The sequence below is a fragment of the Oxyura jamaicensis genome, chromosome 4 (assembly GCF_011077185.1).
Source record: "Oxyura jamaicensis isolate SHBP4307 breed ruddy duck chromosome 4, BPBGC_Ojam_1.0, whole genome shotgun sequence".
NCBI lineage: Eukaryota > Metazoa > Chordata > Aves > Anseriformes > Anatidae > Oxyura > Oxyura jamaicensis.
The window spans coordinates 63,445,327-63,468,984 of record NC_048896.1 but is presented as its reverse complement, the minus strand read 5'-3'; the positions used below and the strand labels follow the sequence as shown (position 1 = coordinate 63,468,984).

The following is a 23,658-nucleotide window of genomic DNA, read 5'->3' as shown; positions in this document are numbered from 1 at the left end:
TGGAGGCTTCCAAGGAAGGGAGTTTTACCAGCAGACATGGGCACAGAAATGAATTTTGAAACAGTGATGAGAGCCAAATCATTCATTCACATGCAGTCACAATCTTGTTTGTAGCCGTGGATCATCTACTCAGGGACTGAAACTGTTTTGACTTAAGTGAGCAAATAAATATCCGAAATTTGGAACATCTGTAATTGGTTCGTAAAGAAGACTGCAAACTGTCTGGATAACAATTGTGCTCTTCACTGTTTCGCCACCCTGGGAGCCCCTGCTAGAGCGGAGAGGTGCTACCAGAAAACAAGATGTGTGTTATGCATTACGGAGGGAAAAAGGGGAGGAAACATTTAATAAGCTATCCTGCGAATAAATCTGAATAATAAAGCTTTCTGGAACCAAAATGGAAATCTGCAATTGGATATTCTAGGAGCAGAGAAAGAGGGCTAATTCATCGTATAAATAATTCATTGCAAACTTTAGCACCCGGTGTTGCTGTGCATTCAGGATGGAGGGCAGATGACACTGTGTGTGCCTGCATGTGCGTGTTTAGTTGTGTGCATGTACCATTTTTTTCACCCAGTTACGTGACTCTTGCTGTGATGCCGATCTGAAGATCCGCTCTCGGTAACGCATTGATTCCCATTCGCTGCTGGGGAAAGGGTACTGCCCCCTGCTGACCTCAGACACCAGACCTATCGACCAGTTATGCCTCAGGGGCCGCGATGGGTGCAGGCAATGCAGCAGCACATGGTGGTTGTGCTCTTGGGAGAGGAATGGGCAGGGCCATGGGGGCCTCAGGAGACATATGGGAAGTACCTGGCTCACAGGAGCTGCCGCTGCCACCTTCCCATGAGCAGTACAAAGCACTGCCCAGACGCAGTGTGAGCAGGCACTAAGCTTTCTGCAACCATTCACAGATAAGAGATGAAGTTGTCTGCCCCAAGCACAGCGGCGTTCCTGGCAATGGTAGAAAGCGTTGGCACTGCTTGCTAGGCTTGGCTCGCCCAAGGCCGTCCCAGAGGTGCCACCTGAGCAGGAGGCAAAGCTTTCCTGCTGCCTGTTGAGCAGCCAGTAGGTGCTGCCTGAAGCCTGGCAACTTGTGAGGGCAAGGAGAGTACCTTCCAGAGCCTGAAGGAGCCCCAGTGCCTGTCTTCCTGAAGCATGCCCCTACTCTGCAAGCCAGGGAGCGCCCAGCTCACCTCCACCAAAAGCGCAGCAAGCATCCTGCTGGCGTGGCGCTGGCTCCCTTCTCACCTCCGTTACGGCTTCTTGTTCTAATGAGAGACATTTCCTTCACCCTATCTCCAGAGAAATAAAAATCAAAAGCACATGCAGCAGTTGGTGTGCAGCTTGCAATTTAACTCAGTGTTTCTTCCATGTCACTTAAAAGCGCTGGTGTGAGAAGGGTAAGCCAAGACACCTCGACGGCAAACCACAATTAATACAGCCTCACGACACCCTGTTACATGCCCTCCAGGCTTCGCCCAGCTGCGGTGTCAACTGACGCATTGCCACTGACCCCAAGAAATTACACATGCGGGCAGCTCTTAACTCATTACTCGCCTATTTTATCCAATTATGTTTTATTTATTAAGCTCATTTTAAAATCTCTTGGTGTTGACTGTTTTACACCTCCAGTGCATTCTTTTTAATCCTACTGTTTTATGAACTGATTAATAACGCTCTTTGCTCTGAGACCACAAAGCCAAAACAAAAATCAAAAATACAGTGCTATGGAATCAAGTGGCAAGCCCTAGAGTTTCCCCTAGCGTCACTGAAAAACACCTGTTATTAAACTCCATTGTAGCACTTGCTTTATTCTCCCAAATTTGACTTCATGTTAGAAAACCAGACTAAAGATGAATGGCTTTACTGTAAAATGCCAAATCTGCATGTGAAAAATAATGACAAGCAGAGTTCTCATGCTCCAAGCACTATTTCTTCATCATAATTTTATTTTACTGAGAAAAGTGATGCCATTTCACATAATTTAAATAATCTAATCCATTTCCTAGATAAAACTGTTAACAAACCATTGATTTAATCTCAAGTGCCCAATAGACCCCTTACACTCTAGTGCAAAATATCTATTCCTCTAATTAAAACAAATGAATTTAATAAAAGAGAATGAGACAATAATTAGATGCAGTATGAACTATAGGCTACTTTGATCTAGAACACGCAATCTTTAATTCTTATGTGACTAGGTGTTCCCACAGACACTTCCCAGACTTAAATTCTTTTTATATTCCTGTCTTCAAAAAATAATTGTTTTCAACACGTCACCGCGAAGTGTTTATTCAATTCACTGTTTTCAATCACAGTGCTGCGCGCTCACGCCATGGAGCCACAAACTCTTCTCCGGGCAACAAGAATCAGCTGTTCAAAAATGGTACTTAAAACTAAATGCTGGCTTTTTTCACTTAATGCTTCTCAAGTCCTAAACTTCAGCTATACACACAGCTTCCACCCACAACTCACGTGGACAAATAGGACATTCTGCTCACCGTGAAACCCCAGTGCAAAAACAGTAACTGCAATTTTGAAGGCCAATATGATGTCTCCTTAAGTATTCATCTGTAAATCACAAAAGATTTCAACTTAGGTGGCAGAAAATTAGAACAGATTTGACAAACTGGAGGTTTATTTGGTGACACCTGACAGAGAAGGATTCGCTTTAACATAGGGCAGATCAGAGATGTCCTACACAGTTTCCTCCAGGCCACTGAGAAGTCCATGGCATCAACCTCCTCCTCTTCCTCTGCTTCTTCCCTCAAGGCAAAGACAAGGCAGCCTTTGGTATCTTCAGCTCCCATTTCAAAACTAAGTCAACCAGCAGTAAGAAGAAAACAAAATTACAAACTCTACTCAGCAAAAACACCCAAATTGCCCTTGTGATGACATTTTTCCCTTTAGCCTCTCCCAGAAGATCCAGGACCTCCAGCTGAGAGTTTAGCCTGAAGATGTTCAGAATTCTTAACATTTTTGTACATCTACTGCATGTAATATTGCTCTGTACAATAGGCCTGGCTGCCTCTTGATAGAATAGCCCTGCATAAGCATTGACCCACCTCACTGCATGTATTTAATCAGTAAACACCCATGATGCCTAGGAAATGGGAATATGCAATTCACAGAAAACACTGAGAGAGAGGAGGATATAAAGGAGAACTGTCGGTCATCAGCCAGATCTTGGGAAGCCAAAATACACCATTGCTGGAAGAATCATAAACACATCTCAGCTAAAGTTTGATTCTCTGTAATTACTGACACTGACCAACAAGGAAATGAACTCGGAACCTCCCCTTTACAAGGAGCCCCAAGTTTCAACTTTAACCATTTTCAAAGCCCCCACCACAGGCTTTAATAATCCAAAAAGAGATTAAGTTAAGCACAGTACAACATCTGGCTACTATAAAAACACAACAAGCAGCCACACTGCACTTAAAGTATACATCCAGCTATGTTAACTCACGGATACTCCTTTTTTCCTTATCAAAGCATACCCAGAAGCACCCAGCAATTAGCAGCAATGCTCTGTGGGCTGGCATGCAATTGTACAGAGCTGAGCAGGGCTCCAGGCAACAACAGCGTGGGATGGCAAGCTACAAAATGGTTATCCTAATGGCATGGCTGAAGGGAAGTTCATCCTACATGACCTAGAATAGAAGACTGACTGGCTGTGCTCTTTCTCATCACAAACTCTGAAATCCCACACTATAAGATGGTAGGCCACCTTTCCTTTCATAGAATCATAGAATCATTAAGGTTGGAAGAGACCTTCAAGATCACCTGGTCCAACCATCCCCCTACTGCCAACATCACCCAATTAACTTTGCAGAAGAGGGCTTCGCCCTCATGGCAGCCCTCCAACTTGGGTCTTGCCTCCCAAGGCTGCTAGGACTGAGGGCAGGGAGCAGGCAAGGAGGGAGCCTTGCATCAGCATGGAGACGGTGCGGCACAGCTGCCATTACGCGACACCTCCTCCCTCACACAGCCACCATCACGACACCTCCTCCCTTGTGTGGCTGCCATTTCGTGACATCTCCTCCCTTGCGCCGCCACCATTTCACAACACCTGGTCCCTCACACAGCTGACATCCCATGATGCCACCACGCTTCCCGCGACTGCATTTTTTGGTTGGTTGGTGGCAATTAAAACAAAACCAATAGTGACCCAAATTCATCTATTGCTCTAAAAGATCCTCAGAGCTGTCAGGATGGCCATGTTGCTTTACAGAGTAGGAAGGCGGGCTGCGATGATTTGACCGACTTGTTAGAAGGTGCAATTAGTGATATCCATTCGTTTTGCCTTCCCCACAGAATGCGGCTCTTTGCTACGTTAATCTACAAGGGGCAGGGCCTGAATCTCCTTGCTGCTTATACCACCCATGTTGAAGATAAGCAAACGTCCTCGTAGGCAGGGTGTTTACACTGGTCTGTGATGCATTAGTGTGGCTGTTTGATTACACGAGTAACAAATGGGCTTCTACAAATGTGTTTTTAAAAGCATTTGAGACACAAACCGGAGAAGTGAGGTGCATGCAGTTACAGTGGCAATGGTCTTCTGAATTCACAGGTTGTGTCTTTCAACAAACTTCACAGACTAAGGCACACTTAATTCCACTTTCGTTGCCACACTCGTCAGGCTTATTAGCTTTCTTTCAGGTAACTTACATTTCAGGTTGAATACTTTTCCTCCTCACTCGCCAACTGTACATTTTTTCCTCTAAACCATTAAGCAAGTTTTCCAGCGCCTAGATTTTACACGGGTTGAATAGCTAAGGTGTGTAAGTATCATAATTACATATGCAAAGCACACTAAGGGATAGAAAGATGGGAGGGAGCAAGTGCAAAAACAGCTCTGCAAAACAAGTCAGCAACAAGAAATGAAATCATCATGGAAAGCTTCAAACACTTTTATCTGCAAAAATACATTACCTTTTTCCCCACCTCTCATGCTGAGCATTGCGCGTTAAAAGCAAGTGCTTGGAAAGCCAGGTTTGCTCAGCGTAAACCCGTTGGGTGAAAAATCCGATAAAACGAGGTCCATGTCCTACTTTCGCAGCGGGCCGGAGAGCCTTATCCCTCAAACAAGAGCTCCATCTCGTGGACTTTCCTGAAACGCCAAAGCTGCCATCCAGCTCTCCCTCCCCGGGCCAAACCCTGGAGCCCCAGCTGCAGGCGGTGATTTCTGCCCTTCAGGGGATCGATTTGGGTCCTCAGGTTCAAAGGGGAGTACAAAGCCCTCCAGTGAGGGCTGGCAGGACCTGCCTGCTGGGCTTGGTCTTTCCTTGGTCCACCTCCACCACGTGTGCAAAGTACACCCAGATGAAAGCTCTCGCAGAAGTCATAAACAGATTTATGTGACAGAGCATCCCTCACTTTTGCACTCTGAAAACTAAATAAATAAATAAATAAAACCTCATTGCTTGAAATGCATTTTGCAGTGTCAAGCCTTACACCATCCCTGTGCAACCAGTACCACAGTCATTACCTATGGAGAAAATGGGGCACAGGGAGACCAAACTCAGTTTCTGCAAGAGGCACCTAAAACCTCTGAGATGTCTCTGGGTGTCCTGCCTGGTGGTAGCTGCCAGTACTAAAGGGCATAAGCTTCCTATTACCCAGCATCATTTCTGCAGATGCTTTGGATACCCAGTGACATCTCACAGAATCACAGAATCATCTTATAAAAAAAAAAAAAAAAAAAAAAAAAAAAAAAAAGGAAAAAAGGCAAGTGTGAAAGTGTGACTTGTTCCTGGTCTTCCTGGTCTCACAGCAAACCAGGGACAGGAGCACAAGGCAGGAGTCCCAGTCCCTGAGCACCTTCTCCAGCTATGGCACCCGGCTGCATCAGTGGGAGATGGTGCAGCTCAGTAAATATGCATTTCCCAATTTCAGCGGTGTTACTATAGCTTTAATCTTCTTTCATTAAACACTGGATCCTGTAAACATATTTTCTGAGTCTAAGTAGGACATTATTTCAAAGATCTATTAACTGTTTCCCATCTCAAGTGAACAGACGACAAAGACCAATGCAGAAGATTAAATGTTAATTGCAATAGGTTGCATTGGTCAGGAAGGCAAAAATTTAAAAATGTACGAGATTGAAATGATATTAAATACAATTATGCAAAGCTTAAAAACCAACATCTCATATAACAGTAGAAATTTGTCTGTGATTAAAGAATACAGCATGTGGGAATACACGTAACTTGTTTGCCTTCAGAAGCACTCTCTGCGTTTCCTCTTGCAGGAGCCTCCACAAACTGGGCAGGGTAGCAGGTCTCATATGGCTATGTGAATGGCTTGCACATATCCTCAGATGTGTGCGTAGCCAACAAGCCTGACTAGTTTGTCTGTTTTTTCATAGCATTCATATGTTGTGAAGAGCAAAAGGCACAACAGAGACGCTTGCTATTTACAATTTCCTTGTAGCTAAGCACATCAGAGCTATTCAAAAGAAGTTATTTGCAACTCTTGATAAGAGCAATGACTGCTTGTTATAAGATGGGCAATTAAGAGAAAAATGCAAGAAGAGAACCGAATGTTTGTGTGTGGTCCTAAGGAAAGCCCATGGGAGAGTTTGCCTCAAGACATTAAGAAATCTGTGCAGATGAGCTTACTACCAAAGCCGTAACAGCCAAGGAGGAATTGACTGGATGCATTTATTTAATCTTTCCTCTCATTTTTACAACACCAGCTGGAGGAACACAGGGAGTCAACTAAACAAGAAATTCAGAGTGGAGAGAGCATCTCTGGACTAAGTGGCTGGAAATACATTTGGGGTATTACTATCCCAAATGGAGTTGATTGCTTAAAGACAGTTATTTTTCTCAGCACCAGCTTTAAGGGTTTCATACAAGCTAATGAGGTACATGTAAGTACATTCTCCAACCCCAGTTTCTCCTCCTGCCCCTCCATACAGAACCAGTATTTATTGTCTGTGAACACTGCTACCTACTGTGCCAGAGGACTGTGTTACTACGATTACTGCTTAGAAAGCACCTAAACTAAACACAAGAAACACACAGGCAAAAATTTCACAAGCCCCTGCTTTCTCACTGAAATCTACATTTTCCTTTTTCCCCTCCTCATTTGCTCAGGTTTTTGGGGATGACAAGAACATCCAAACCTGGGAAAGGAGGTCCCTGTGGCAAACACATATCTCCTCAGAGAGGAAAGCATTACATCAGAGAGTTTATAGAGTATTTGCACCAGGCTAACTAGCTAGGACAGGCAGAGAGGGCAAAGCCATAGCAGACCCCAGAGCAGCACTGAGCCAGATGACTGCTTGCTGGAGCACATCCCTGAGAAGTGCTCCTTAAACCTGGGGTACAGCAAGCTACACACACAGTTTGCAACACTGCGGTCTGAGGGCTACACGTGGTGCCGAGGTCTGCAGAGTTACTGCTGGGAGCAAGGCAGGAGCTGCACTGGTTAGGATGCAGTGCCTTCCTGCACAGCCAGCAGCTGATGATACCAGTTGCCCTAGGACAGGTCCTGAAAAATAAGGACACCTCCTACCTGCAATAGCCCCAGCATCAGTGAGAGGATAGGTCTTTCAGGGCTGTAGGGCTGCTTCCTGAGATCTGGGTATGCTGGTTCAACAAGGAAAAAAGGAAAGGAAACAGCATTTTAAAACCAAGCAAAAACTAAATACAGAGGAAACAACTCAAAAGCCATTTTCCCCATCACCATCATAACTTTTGAAAGTTATGATACCACTTCTGCAGAGAAAGTACAGGGGTTTCTCTGTGAAACCATCACAAAGATGATGACCACATCATGGAAGTGACTCCACAAAAATCCCATGGCCAAATGAAGGGAAGACCAGCATCAAAGCACGCCAGCTGTGCTAATTCCAGCTCTGCCATTTTCAGAGCAATCATTCTCATCACACCCGGAGTCAGTAATGACATTTAGTTTTATTGTCTAGATTAGCTGCCAGACCACCAACTCATTCATAATGTACTCCTGCTTTATGGATAGCATTACAGATCTCCTCTGAATTGACCTGGACCTGGATTACAAGTGTCCTACCTTTTACATGCTCATCCCCTCCGAAGTCAATAAAGCTACTTCCCAGAATAAGGTTACGTACATGGTTGTTTGAAAAATTTGTTGATCTCCAAAACAGGGATGAATCTGCACACCAGTGACCATGTTTTGCTATTCTCATTTGGACGTAGTTCCTACTGACTAAAGCCGACAGATTGGACTCCAACTTTTGAACCTGTGACACATATGGAATTACATTTCCTGTCATCGTCTTTGTGTATACATACATGCATGTGCACACATATTGCTGACATTTCACATTCTTTCCTTACTCTTCTATTGATATACAATTTCACAGATGAAATAACTACCAAAAATGTAAATAAAGCCTCAGTTCCCTACAGAGAGGAAAGCACCAGGCCTATTTTTATACATGAGGTTACACTATTTTGGTATATGCTCCCCAAGTCAATACATATTCAATGCTGAATACCAATGGAGCTTTCTTTCAGTGAAATGCTAGTATGGCCATAATGGAAATCCAGACTTATCACTCTTACCCACATTTCAGTCTGTCAGCCTTCTGAAAGACAACTGTTCCTACACGAAATGAAAAGTATGAAACGCACCAAACTTATGGAAACAATATGTGTATCAGAAAAGAATCTGTATGGTTTGTAGTATAACCCCTCAGGCAGGAGTTCATCACATGCCTAACTCTGCAAGATTCAGATCATGCACACTAATAGTGAGAGAAAGCATTATCTGAATATCCACTGTGCACAGTATTTATAACATCTGACCATTCAGACGTCCTGCATTTATTCTTCATAGCTTGGCACCCTCCCTCAGAAAAATATCACTAGTTCTGCAAGCTGAGGGATCAGAGATGGAGATGAAAAAGGCTCTGACATGAGCAGTGGACTCATGTCATTGAAATCAGGTTTCCTAGGGACAGGTCTCACCCAGTCAAGGTCTTGTGTGGATTGTCTGATGTCTAATAAGCACTGAGTTGACAATGAGATTTCTTTGAGTTAACAGTTTCCTCTGTCTTCTACCCACATACCTCTAGGAAGCTAACATCCTCAAGACCTCCTCCCTTTATATCAAATTTGAACAAAGCTGGCAAATGTCACATTTCATAGTCAGCGTGGAAGCCCAGCATACACTCTTAGATACATCCACACATAGACAGCACAGTTCTGTAGATACTGCTCCTTACAAAACCAGGCCAAGAGCATGGACCTCTGCTGTCTGGGCCCCTTCACCTCCGTGGGAGAAAAAGATAGGGTTATAACTGGGTGTGGGAACACCTACAAATAATTCACTCCCTCAGTAAGGAGCTTGTACCTTGCACAAGTCTGTGAGCTGAGGGAATGGCCCAGGAAGCCCTTGGGAAAGCCAGTTTTTATATGGCACTTTCTTTTTCTGCACAGAAAGTGTTTAAATTGACTGAGTCAATTTAAAGTCTGAGAGTCAATTAAAAGTCTGAGAAACAGACTTTTCTGAAATTATACAATTTAAGACACGTCCAGCCTTCCTCCTTGCTGTGAACATCATCGTGTTACTCCGTCTCTGCTGAAGAAGCACTGACCTGCTCCATCCCGCTGAAACACCTCACTCTGGGTGGGTGAAGAGTCCAAGGAGACGAAACATACCCGGCAGCCATCTCCCAGCACAGCGTGCACAATGCTCACAAAGGTACAACAAGCCCTTCTGCAGCCTGCAGGCAAAGAGGAGACTGTTGTTTAGCTTTGGAGGACCCCAATCCCAAAACGATAAACAGCAATGGAACAACAGTACACTTGTGTAAGCAGGACAGGCTGCTTTGGAGGCCAATTAAACTGTCCTAGTAAACTCAAAGTGCCCTTATGAACGAGTAAATAAAATAAATGGAAAAGCACTTTTCCCTCACCAGTGTATAAACAGAAAGCAAGCACTGAGAAAGCAAGCACGCTGGCAGCTTTTTGAAAAGCTGGTGGTAGGGAATGGCCTCTGCCCACCCAGAATTTGAAGCCTGCTTAGCACAGGTAAAGTTTGGCAGGCTGGACAGACCTGAAGCAGAGCCTGGTGATGCTTGAACTCCAGCTTAAAAACAAATTTTAAAAAATAATAATAAAAAATAATTTTCTGTTAACTTTGCTGCTCTGCCCTGAGGACATGGCCTCATGACTCCTGCTATGCGACCTGGTTAAAAGTTGTAGTAATCAGGCTCTGCTCTCGAGCTGGGACCAAAGTTTTAGAGGAAAGAGCAAGCACATTTATATATTTGGCTCTTACAATCAAACCTTCATACCTCAGCAACTGTTTTGTCTGCCTGCAACGTGAATACACAAGTACGCACATGAGCACAAAGCTGGACGTGTTCACATGTGCATGAACTTCACAGCTTGCACACGCAGTCCTTGGACCACCTGGTAGCAAGAACCTGGGTTATCTGCATGCCTTTTTCCTGTAGATCAAGGAAAACCCGTGCAGTTTAACAAAGCCAGAAGCAGTGCGGCTCTGCAGACCCCCACCGCGTCTCAATGGACTCCAGGGGGTAAAAAGTCTGCAGAATTTCAAGCAATGATCTGTAGCAATTTAAAGCAGCCTGAAGAAGTTAATGGTGATTTATATGCCTGCAACTGCGGTGTAATATTCTTGAGAAAGACTGACCAAGAAGAATGACAGCTGTTTAGTGGTCCTGAAACACTGCGCTTAACACTGACCAAATCTAGTGTGCATAAATCAAGGTGCAATGCCTGAATAATTTTCTTTTCAGATGAAGAAAGGCTTATGGTCTTCATAAAATTAAGCTGTTTTAAAACAAAATTAAATACTGCTCATAAACAGTAGCGATGTTTACATACAGAAACTAAACAAAATTGGGCTGAATAGACTGAATGAATCAGAGCAAATGTGAAAGTTGTAAGGGATGTTCCTTTCTTATTTAGGATCCTCCCCCTCCCTGGTACTGCTCAAAGGTTTTTTGTTTGCCTTTCCCACGTCTCTTATCTATGCCTTCAGATACAGAGCGCCTCACAACATGCTATAACTTGAATGTTTGCATTCATCAAGAAGAAAACTTTTATTAATAACAATTCAATTATTTGGAAAACTTTCCTGCTGGTAGAACATTACCTTTCTCAGTTCTCATCCAGCAGGAATTTTGCTGTCCATAAACCTCATTTGACTCACAAAATGCAAATAGATGGTTTGCTGCGACTCAAAAGTAAAGGACTTCAGAGGAATGAGCATGAAAAGTGGAGCCTGTCACAAGCATCTGTGAAACAGTAGGAAGTTATGGTAAGCTCGTGAATAGTAGCACTGTCTGAGGCTCCCCCTGGGAATACTATTAAATTAACAGCACATTCAGATTAATTGCTTTGTTTTCTGGAAATTTTCCTTTCAGCCACCCAACAGGTATCTTGTAATGCAGAACTGCAGTTCGCAGAGGTCACCAGATAATGCAACGGGCTTGACTTTATGGGGAGGTTTGCTGCTTTTGCAGCTTTTTCTTTGCTGTGTATCAAAGTCCTATGTTATTAATTTGTCAGACAGAATTATAAAAACAGCGACAATGCTCTGACCCAGCCACTCCCAAATCCTCAGGGAAGTCAGATGTCTCTTCAGAAGTTAGGAACAGTGAGATAGCAACATCACACATACGCTTTGAATTTTAATTGTCATCATTAAGGGTTAGGAACAATCCCTGCAAGCAACCAATTTTGCTGGCATTATTGGGCCAGACTCAAGCCTGGGTTTAGCTAACTGTAATATAATATTCATGCTTCAAACCTGATTTTAGCTAGTTCCCTTCCCTTCTACTGCAAATACATCACTGGAGTCTCCTTGTCTGGCATCCCCACCCTCACTAACTTTTGTTATAATTCCACAAGGGAATTATAACAGGGAATAAAGCAATCCTGCCCTCACTACAGAAAACAAAATAGAACAGTGCTTTATCAGTTCACAAATGACCATTTTTAATCCTGTACTGCCATAGCATTCCCTTTTACATTGAAAGATGAACATATGGGAGAACTGGTCTTCTAAAAACTATTTTGGTGTCTGACCAGGTCATTTATGCAGAAAGGATTTTACCTGAAATATTCTGCTCTTTGGTTGCTGACCTTGATTTTCAGTCATTGCTAGTCTTTCAGTTCAGCACAAACAGCAGTGTTTCTTCTGGCATTTTGTTTCTACAGATTCCAGGCTGGATCACAACTAGAGAGGACAAGCTGCACATTTGGCATTGTGGAGCAAAAGTGAAAAAGCAACCAAAAAAGACCAGCTCGTATTTCCATCTTCAGAAAAGTACAAATCTTCCTTGATTTTATCATACTGAAATAATCTGGCTGATGCTTTACACCTAGCCTTAAGTAACAGCGTTAAGTGACAGTGTTAAGTACACTTAGTCAAAGAGAGAGGTAGTTTTGTGAATAACTTACAGAGGACCTGAGCATGTGACAGTTCTGCAGGGTAATATTTCCCCATTCAAATGATTAATTTGGGATTTATACACTGCTAAGAGATGAGATACAGGATGCCAGAAGACAGGAAAGAACAAAATGAAAACTTCCTCCAAGAAAACTAAAGCATCTCGCTCTCTCTGCTCAACGAAGCCAAGTAATTAAATGAAACAAACCAACCTGGTGATGAAAATGCCAACCAAAGGGCTTTACTCTTTGTCAAAGCTATAACCTCTCTTGACTGGGTTATGCTATACAAGCATTTGCAGCACACATCCTGCTTTCTGCTCCATGACATCTCCCTTCTCCAAATCCTTTAGCCACGAGAAGAGCCCCATGGCTCCCTGGTCTGATGCCTCCCTCACAGTCTGTGGCTGGCGTGGGCCCTTTGCTCTTATACGAACAGCCCTGGAGCAGGAAGCACCTGGGTGTTCCCCACGTGCAGGGCAGGTGGAAGAGGGGCTGCTGCTGCTGTAAGTGAAAACGCAGAATTAGCCAGCATCCTGGCTCCTGGTGGGAAAGTGTTTTATTAATCAAAAAAATACTTTCCACCCTGTGGCGTCTTACAGACCTTTACACTTGCATCTGCAAAAATCAGAGCAATTCTTCTGTCTTTCTCATAACAAAGTTAAAATACAGAAACTGTTTTTAAACCTAGACCATTTTTTTTTTTTTTTAAGGAAGAGAGAGAAGTCCAACATGAGTAGAAATACTCTCTCAGTTCAGTGCAGGGTGGTACAGACAAGACCATGTCAGAACTTCCAGTTCCTTAGGGTAAGGCTGCATTCCCTATGCATTTTGGGGCAGCTGGAGCGGCTGAGCTTTGCTTGATTAAAGTTATTGTCATATGACACTAGCTTCTTCAAATTCTATTCTAGACTACAGAATGCAGGAGGAGAATGAAGACAAGATATGCTGAGCATCTCATAATCATAATTCCCCCAAACATGTTGAAATGGAAACGGACAGAGCAATTGACTGGGAAGGAGGTTGGAAATACGACACAGAGCTCACGAAGTGCAAGTCTTCAGGTTTGGGGAACCAGAGCCAAAAGCTACTGTGCGTACTGTTATCCACAGCATTCACAACACATTTCTAGTTTTACTATTAATATAATTGATTTCATCTCAGAAGAAAACATTTTTTTTTTCTGAAAATATCCTTACTATAATTCATAAAATTATATATAATAATGTAACACTTTGCATTGCAGAGGATAACACACTAATCCCTCCTGCAGGGCTGGCATTCCTTGCCAGGTGACCTAGAAAACTAAGTCCTGAACTTCTAGCAATTATTAAAAAACAAAGAATGGCACACCGGAATTTGTAAGACCATTATATGTAAAGAAGGGTTTAGAAATCAAACACACAGAGAAGATGGGAAATGGGTTACAGGATATATTTGAAGGATGACAAAAATGTTACTGACAGGAAAAAGTTGAAGACTCTGCAATAGCAACAACATCTTATCTTATAGGATGCAAAAGCCATGCTCAGGAAGGCAAGAAGAAGAAAAAGAAAGTGGGGCAGAGAGACTGAAACATAATGTGGGAGTTGAAATGGGATGAAGGCTTATTTGGACAAGAAATCAATTCAGTAAAAGATTAAAACCTAGTGACTGGATTCAAGGATGAAGATCATGTGAGATTTTACTTGCAATCTAACCAATCATCCTGAGCTGTGATGGATGGGATGGGATGGGATGGGATGGGATGGGATGGGATGGGATGGGAAATGTGTGTATTTGGGGAACCCCGGCTGCTTTAACAGCATAATCACGAATCCACTACCAGTTGTATCCAGAACTTCAGAGGCAATTAAAACAATTTCAAACTTTTACTAGCAATTTTTCCTCCCTGAAACAGATGACAGCCTGAGAGTAAGGAGGGGTGCTACTTACTGACATATAAACACAGAAAATTTAATGAAATCTTCATATCATGGCACAGAGTATTTACGCATAAAAATAGCAAGAAATATCTATAGAAAGAGAATGGAATAAGCATTTGCATGACAGTCTCCGATAGCACCTCACCCCTTCAGAAGAAAAAGGCAATTTTCAAACTTCATACATTTTGACAAGCACAGCTTTTTAAATACCTGGGAAGTAAAGGAGTGGTAAATCAAAACAAAGAGCTTCATGTCCACAAAACAGTAGTGTCACATCTGCTAGCTGCACACAGGCACACACACACACACAAAGATGGAAAGATGGGACAAAAATTCCCCCAAGACCCCAAGCTTTTAAGTACCTCATTTGCATTAATGACTTCATGAGTTCAAACATGTGCTCCTTTTTAATGTTGGATAATTACTGTTATGGTAATCAAAACATCATTTAGTGAACCCAGCATATCATGTTGAAAATAAGATAATATTAGAAGCAGATAATTTAACCTGACATATGAAGACTTGCTCTCATTCATAGAAATGAAAATTTCTCTGCAGCATGTTTAGTACATAACACTGCAACCATGTGGAAAAAGTTCAGTTTAGAAGAAACATCTATAGGAACCCATGCCAAAACGTACCTAAAGTGTTCTCGCAGATCTATTATTTAGTAAAATTATTGCTACTAGATTTCATATCTTGCTGTTCAGAAGCCACACCAACTTGTGTCAACATGCATGCTCCCACTAGAAGCAACAAGGCTTTCTGAGGACTGACTTCAACCAGCAAGGAGATGCCTGGAAGCCCCCATCACCTTAACACACTGCACAATCAGCTTAATTATGGGTCGCTTCCTTATCATATACATCAGAGTTTACATCAATGTCACCTTTTAGACACTCTTAACGTGGCAGTTGAGTCCTCATATAACACAGTAGCCCTGAAATAGGAGTCACGCTCCAGTTACACCAGGCCTGTCCAGCACCGATGGAGAATAAACGTGGGTGGGTCACACCAGCAGCGCTGCCGGATGAACAAAAAGCAGCAGGTGACATGGCAATCTGCATTCATCAGCTGCCTTGTGTGATACAGTGGGCCCTAAGTCAGAGCCCTACAGTGAAACAGGAGTTCTTCGGGCTAGTAAACATCCCTTTGAACTGCTGGCACATTTTTGACAGAAGATCACTCTGTGCTTGCCTTGTTTCCCCAAGCCACCGTGAGAGAGAGAGAGAGAGAGAGAGGAAATCAGGGGGTACGACCCTGGGGTGTAGCTCATTACATATTCAGGTATTCAAATAAGTTTCTGGTCCGTTATTAAAAGAGAGTTACTCTGTGTGAATTGCTCCTTTAGCAATTTGCATAGTAATTCCTGCATTCCCAAACCCTCAGCAATTCCTACAGAAAAAGGAAGGAAAAAGAAAAGGCCTTTCACAAACATAAGATGTGTGCCCTTACTGTAAAATTGCTCCACTCACCGCTGGTAGGTAAAAACAGTGGCGGAAGCTAAACTGAAAGACTAAAATGGAAAATTTGGCAGGTTTTGGAAAATAGAACATGGAAGAAAGATTGGGGAATGCCAAAAGATCTTTTGAAAGGTGCTGATGCCCAGTTTTGGCAAAGGCATCAGCACCTAGATGCAAGCACTAGAAGAAGGAAGAATGCTTGTTATGAGGGCTTGGGTTGATTTCTGACTAGAATAACTCACCCCCTCAAACTTGCCTGGGTCACTGGAGAAAGCATATCCTTCGGGGTTGCTTGAGTCTGACATTGCTAATTCAAAGAGATGACAGCACCTGCATTTGGGAAACGTACATCATTGCAAGAAAATTAAGAGGAAAGAACTGTACAGGCATTTAACATACATTTAAAACCATGTGAACGTTCTATCAAATAATACAGGGGATACCTCACACTTAGCATGATTAGGATCTGTGTGAGTCAAGGTTTACAATCTTGTGCCCAAGCCAGCCAGACATCAAAAGCCTGTGACTAGACCAGGGGGATAAAAAAAAAAAAAAAAAAAAAAAAAAAAAGTAGAGGTAGCCCTGCTGCAAGCTCTATTTTCTTCCTGTGAATAGTTCACGTTGAATCATCTGCTTGGGCCAGATAATGCTTGCACAAGTTCTAAGATAATGAGCTAAGCTCCCCAAATGGAAGGCGCAAACTTTTGCAGTGCATTGGGAAAACAGTAGAAATGAATGAAATGGGGGTTTGTTGCCTCCCACACCAGCCACACAGAAGCTGGTCTGTTTTGAGAAGGCACGGCGCCTTTGAGCGTGGGGTGCCCTGCCCACAACACTGGTCACCTGCTGGGAGTTGGCATTGAATTGGGTTACATTATAATTGGATTTTCCGAAGGCACTGCATTAGCATTTTCCATGATCTCACCCTTATTAGCCAAATCGCTAATCAGGAATAGCGCAGTTACCCTGTATGCTAGTTAAGCAATCTGCTGCTGTAGTGTCTGTGGGCCAACTTGAATTTCTCACAGCAATAAAAACTCCTCTCTGTCTCTCTAACAGACTTGGGAGTGTGTTCTGTGGCTAATGTTGCAGTCAAACTCTAATTTTCAATAGTTCATGAAAAAGCAATGTCTCTCCAGAGATCAGTTCACTTGGTGCTTTGCTTCCTGATTCCTTATTATAAGATAGGAAAACTTATCTTTTCTTTGATCAACACAGGCAAAAGTAGCATTACTGTAAAAATTAACTGCACAAAAATCCTTTCCCATGGACTCTTCCTCACTGTGTCCAAATTCAAATGCTGAACATGTTTAATCCTGTAAGGTTATTATTTCTATGCCTTTGCAAGTTGATGGGAATGGAAATACCTGTTCCACACATAGAAACGACATGCAATCTAACCGATAACTCTGTATAGCTCAAAAGGCTGTCTGCATGGGAACTTAAAATCAGATGGACTACTTCTGAGTTATCAGGAACTTGCACAGGACACCTCATGGGGCTCATGGCACAAAAGTCTCAGTTCCTTCCTTCAGGTTGGTCCCAGCAGGTTTGGGTACTTCCCTCACCAAAAGCCTGAAAGAAAGACACAGCCTCACAGTTCTCGAGCAGCATTTGCTGAACAGCCATTCACCATGATTTTCAGATTTTTTTTTCATAGTCTATACATGTTTAGATTTTGTTTAGAAACCCAGGTTTTATTCTTAGTTTGGAGGTTACACAACAATGTTTGAATGCATTACAGTGGGATTCTTTATCAGAATTGTTTGGAAATAAAAAGCTGTTTTTACTGAGAAGTTAAACCCATGAAATATTACTACTAAAACTATATTGACTCAAATAAGTACACAGCAGAAAAAAAAAAAATGAAGACAAAAACAAAACAAAACAAAATCACATTGTTTTTTGTTTGTTTGTTATGTTTTCCATACAGTTTTTGAGCCAAATCAACAGGACAGCTGGCCTGGAGTCAGAGTAGAAATAGGTACATTGCACCTGGCCTAGCATCAGTGGTACCCCGATCACAGTTACACAAATGTGTTAAAACAGTGAAACTCATTTCCTTTTTACCACACAACCAGGGAAAATAGTACATAATTCAGGATGGTACATCAAGAAATCATTCCCGAGAATCAAATAAAAACAACTATAATTCTCAAACAGAAAATATCACCACACTATTGGGCTGGAAACTCTTGAATTCAAACCAGATGCGACTGCCTTCCAAATCCCCAGCATTAGCTGCATCTCTTAACATAAGGCTTTTAAACAGACTCTCATAGCCAGCACAAACAGCATCTTCAGAACAAAGGGCAGTAACGCTTCCCAGCAGAGTTTAACTGGATCCTGAGGATCACTAGCCTGAATGATCTGCTTTCCTATTGTCCTTGCAGACATTTCACCAGGCATAAATAACATGCACCAAAGAGATAAGGAGCTAGGGGCAAAAACACAGAACAATACAGAATAATGAAGTTGCACGATGGGCTTGCAGACTTTGGTCTACGCTTCTCCAGGTCAGAGGATGTCAGTGATGGGCTCCTTTCTCTGAGGATGAATCTGCAAAAGTAAATGAATACAAAAGGTTTTGACATTGAGAAATACAACCCATTTATGATTAATTTTCCTCTATTTTCTCTCTCTTCCCCCTCTCTTGGAGCCAGTACCGCATATCCTTTAAGCCTGTCATCAGCCCAACAGAAATGGCAGTAAGCATGAAGCAGCAAAAGAGTGCAAGGACATCCTACAATTCACTGGCAGTCTCTGCCTCTTAACTTTGATCTAGTCCTGAAGATTCTTGATACAGAGCAAACAGTAGGGTCAAACCATAACCTACAGCCCCCATGTAAAACATTTCTAGACCTCCAGAAAGAACAGCTGACATTCAGCAGTGCTCATTAGGTATGCATTAGCAGTAGGAGTATGCAGGAGAGTACCTAAGTATGACAGAGGGAAGAACTAAGCAGTACTACAACTGTTAAGTAGGTGTCTGTGGTTCAGGTACATGTTTGATAGTAACTCACTCAAGCTAGGAAAACAAAATATGATTGAAGAAAGGAAATATACTATGGCCAATGTAACACATCCTTCCTTCCTGATGTTTCAAAAGATTCTTGAAATGCTGTGACACATTGCTGGTAGCACACACACCGGCACTCACAGTACTTCACTTACAAGAGAAACATTAGGAGTGAAATACTTCCAGCAGGGACCTGAATTTGCCTGGGAGAATTGCTCTGCAGCTACTACGCAGTAACCCCATCCTTCACTTCTGAACACACAGGGCTGACAATACCCAAATGTATAGGAAAGAAAACTTGATCCAAAAGGTCCACATTTGTAACAAGCCACAGTACTATGTGAATCGGTGATTTTGGTTACATTTTGGTTACATTTTTCCTTACAAGTAGTTTCAGAGCTAAAATTCATATTATCTGTTCACTAAAGCCAGGAAGAACAACAATTAGCAGACTGGTTATTTATGCATCATTAAGGTATACATGGATAAAAGCTTCACACCAAATGTCAGAATTCATGTAACAATATAATTTTTTGAACAAAAACAAGAGGACTGGGATATTCATATACCGAAGGCAGCAATACAGTGGGGATGTCCTTCAATTATTATTACGATTCAACACGGAGTTCCCACGAGCAAAAAGTCTCTCCCCTGAGACAACATTTTGTGGTACCCAGCAGGTGTCAGCCCAGAACACTTCACACTTAAAACACAGTTCTGTGTGCTTTAAACAAAGTAACATCTAGATACATCTAGGTATGTTGTTTGACAGAAATAAAATGATTAAATCATGATGCTGCTAAGATTATATATCTTGTTCCTCCTCACATTAGATCCTTCTGCCTGAAAACTAAAAAGTGTCTGATCTCTATCTCAAGTTGACTTTTTTAAAGCAATACGTTTTTTTCTTAATTTTTTTAAAGGAACTTCTCATGTTACTGGGGTTAAAAATTATATGCATACAGAGTGGCATTTCTTTAAATTGTACTAGCAAAAATCAAGTTGTATCTGTAGAAATCCTGGAAATAATCACATATGCATTCCCAGTGGGATGGCAAGCTACTAATTAAATATCTGTCCTGACTAGTTGGGAGCAGATATTTCCTAATGTAATGTATACACTGAAGATGGGCTAAATACCAAAAATGTTCAGGGTTCGGGTTTTTTTCTTCCAGGAAAATTAAGACGTCAGTTAATATTTTTTTTGTGTTTGGTTTTCATTTAAGATCTCCACAAATTATTTTCCAGTTTTACATTTTCCCCTCCCTACAGATGTCATTATTTTCAGTGGAAAACCCCACACTTCCCCCTCTTCTTCCAATTAGCTGTAATTATAACAACATTAGCCACAAAGTGGGTACCTTGAGGGCAAAAATCTGGAAAGCAGCAGAGCATGGAAGGGAACAAGAGATGATATTATAATGAAAGTGGACACATCATGCTGCTTCATATGCTCATCTGGGCATCCCTAGGCCTTTGCAGGTTGATTTCTGCTTTTCCTAGGCACGCCAAGATAAGGCGGTGACCAGCTGCTCCTGCCTGTCCCACCACCTCCAGAGATACCCCTTGAACCAAGAGGCAGGAGAAGCGCCTTGTTTTGGATTCTCCCTGTGCCTGGCATAACTGGATCCAAAACTAAAATGTACAGTTCAGGAGAAAGAAATCCAGTAGTTGTACCAAAAGGGGTAGCTGGGGTTCTTAAACACGTGTACCGAGACTCTTTCTGCCAAGAAAACAAATACGGTAAGATTAATTTTGGAAGTGAAAAGACAAGACATGCCAGTAGTTGCAGCATGTAAAAGGGTTCTTGCTCTGAGTAGGCTTTGTGCAATAAACCTCTTTTCCAGAGAATTTTCATTTAAAAAAAATGGGTTCAGGGAAAACCTCCAAAATCAATTTTTTTTTCCAACTGTCTTTTCAATTTTGTGCAGTTGGATAAGGAAGTCAACACTGCTTGCCAAATAAAGTGACATTAAGTACAATTGCTGGAATTCTTTTTGCCTTGCTCCTTAAAAAGGGAAAAAAAAAAAAAGAGGAAACTAGCTCCAGCAACGCTGAGTGACAGAGCACAGAGAGAACTAATGTCCCTCCAAAGGCAGTGCAGCTGGCAGAACAAGGCTAAGCTGGAAGGATTTGAGCACATTTTAGGAGCAGGCTTTCCACAGAGCGAAGTACTTGGGGAAGGACCGGCCCAGAGCAGGCAAGAGGAGTTAACCTCTTGGAAATACATCTCTGGTGCAGTGAGATGCCTCCCCCTTCCAGAGCATGGCTGGACACAACGTGGTTCTGCCCATCTCTTCTCCCCACCTACTTCAGCTGGGCTATTTCATGTTTGTGAAGATATGAAGAAACATTTATGCTCACAGATGGTACGAGTTATCTGGTATGAGTTATCAGAATTTTCCAGCGGTTTAACAAGAGATGCAACACAAAACTTGCTGATGCAAACGGGAAGAACAAGCTAGTAAAATCAGATCAATAAACTTGAATACAGCCCACACCCTCCTCTTTGCAACCGCCTGTTGAATATTTCTGGATTCAATCTGGACCCCACTGGTGGAGAACTGGCCTCTTGACAAGACAGCCCCACAGAAAAGCAGGAGGAGAGGAACCAGGTCGAGCCCTCACCTCCCTGCGGCCACACAGAAGGCACGTGGCCGCATCCCACAGCACAGCCTGGCATGAAAGCCACTCCAGCCTGTGGGCATGCCTTTAGTACCTACTGAGTGGAACACATCCCCTCATTGAACACATAATCAAAAGCAAAAGCCATTTCTCAATCTTTTTGGAAATTATATGTTATGCGGTTAGTAAATCTTCGCTGTCCCATGCAACCCCTAGCAGGTCAAAGCATCTCCAAGCTCCCAAGCTTACCAGTGCGCTGTTTAACTTATGAAGACCATCAAAATTGTTTTTAAGGTCCCAAAGCCACTATGGTCTGAATGGTTCTTTGTTAATATTTAAGTAAACTCCCTACAGCCAGAGATGTGTTTTTATAAAACAAGTTAAGCAGTCAATACAAAGTAACCCAAAGATTAGTCCAATAAAAATAAAAAATAATAATAAAAAAAAAACATTTAAATTAATGATTTGCAACAGCACAGATCTCTCTACATTTGCTGCAACTATTTGTGAGGGAGTCATTTTGTGGCAGCTTTGTGCCACAATGCATGTATTTCTGATCCAACTAGACAGGCAACTTTTAAAGAGACCAAAGCCAAACTAAACACCTTTTTGTTTGTTTGCTTGCTTTTGTAGAGAACTACAATTATTATCAGTCACGATAGTTATTAAACTATCCTTACAAGACAGGATCACTTTCTTCTTATCTTACATACATAGCTGATACCCCTCATTGACGCTCAGAAATGTTTTCCTTTTTCTGGAATGCTCTCTTGCAAGCCAATTTGTCCCAGGAAGGTCTTCCTCCTGTTTCTGGTTTTCCTACAAGAATTCTCATTTCTTTCAGGTCAGCAAAGAAGGAACAGTTCAATTACAGTTTACCTCATTTGGGCTTCCTCCTCCTATCCCATATAATCATTTCCCCTTAAATTCTGAGGTCTTGAGTCTTCTGTTCTACTCTCCCTTTCTCAGCTAGGAGTCCAAATTTTAGTTACTTGTCTCTAAAGATTTCAGTTTCCCCTGATTCATTTTCTCATCCAGGAGATGCACATATGTTGTCTCTTGCTACTTTAAGAGCTCTTTAGAGCCACAGTTACCACAGTTGGAAATGTTCATTGCTTCATTGCTTTGTCCTTTGAGACTGACTGTAATTTTCTTTGGGGGAGCATTAACTTCTATTAAAGAAGGTATTTCAAAAATAACTGTGGGGAACCATGGACAAATTTTAAAAAATGGATTAAGTAATTTAAATTGTGACTACTGAATCAAAAATATAAACAAAGGCCAAATATTATCTACAGTAGCTATTTCTGGACCACAATGTCTACAAACATTAGGATATTTTATTTATATAATTTTTATTTATTTAGGTGTATAGAGAAGTAAAAAAAAAATAAGTAAATACTATCATAAATGCATACCAAGATTACTAGTTGTGTTTGGTCACCTCCAGACACATGAACACACTCTGACCAAACAGGTTGGTTGTTTTTTTGTTTGTTTGTTTTCAAAAAGCTGTATTTCATAGATTAGTAGTGGAACATTAAAATTATAACTAAAATTATAAAATTATAACTAAAAATCATTAAAATACATTCATCAACATTTATCACATAATCTTCACAAAATTCACTTACACCTGTAAAAATTCCCCACGCCAATGTTAGCGTAACATCATCACAACACCACCACGGGTGGACAACTTACACACGCTCCACCCCTCATCCCTTCACCACATTAAAACAACACAAATTTGCCACAATTATTACACTCTCTGACAATGCTTCGCTTTGGTTCCACTTTGACCATAAAGCTAAACCACAAGGATTTCATTTAGATAATTACGATGTCTTGCTACAGTGGAATGAACACCTCTTGTTCATTCTTGTTTTGGAAAGGCTTAGCGGGAAAAGGGTAGAACATTGAGGCCTGCGGTTTTTGGCTGGTTGGTGGTGGTGGTTGTTTTGCCCTTTTCCTCTCATCCTTCCATTATTTTGATGAAAGCATTTCCAGGCTAATTAGAAAGGTTTCATACTGAAAGTGCCAGATCCAAACTACCACACCACTGTGAACGTTCAGTGCCGGAGACAACATTGCTCCTCAGGCCTGTCCACAAGTGATTCTCTGTCAACTAACAAAACTTAGATGTGTGAGAAAAGTAACAGACAGGAGTAGAAACCTTGGAAAACAGGGGATTGGATGGAGAG

At 41.9% G+C, this 23,658-nt stretch overlaps 1 protein-coding gene across 8 annotated transcripts in view; it reads right to left on the bottom strand.

Moving 5' to 3' along the window:
* Positions 1-17,486: 17,486 nt before the first annotated feature.
* TNIP3 (TNFAIP3 interacting protein 3) overlaps positions 17,487-23,658 on the bottom strand; it is a 71,434-nt gene continuing 65,262 nt past the window's right edge. For all 8 annotated transcript variants that reach the window (XM_035326222.1, XM_035326226.1, XM_035326221.1 and 5 more), the window contains one exon: positions 17,487-18,369. In XM_035326222.1, coding sequence (XP_035182113.1) covers positions 18,338-18,369 — 32 coding nt within the window. In that variant the 3' untranslated portion in view covers positions 17,487-18,337. The remainder of the gene's footprint in view (positions 18,370-23,658) is intronic.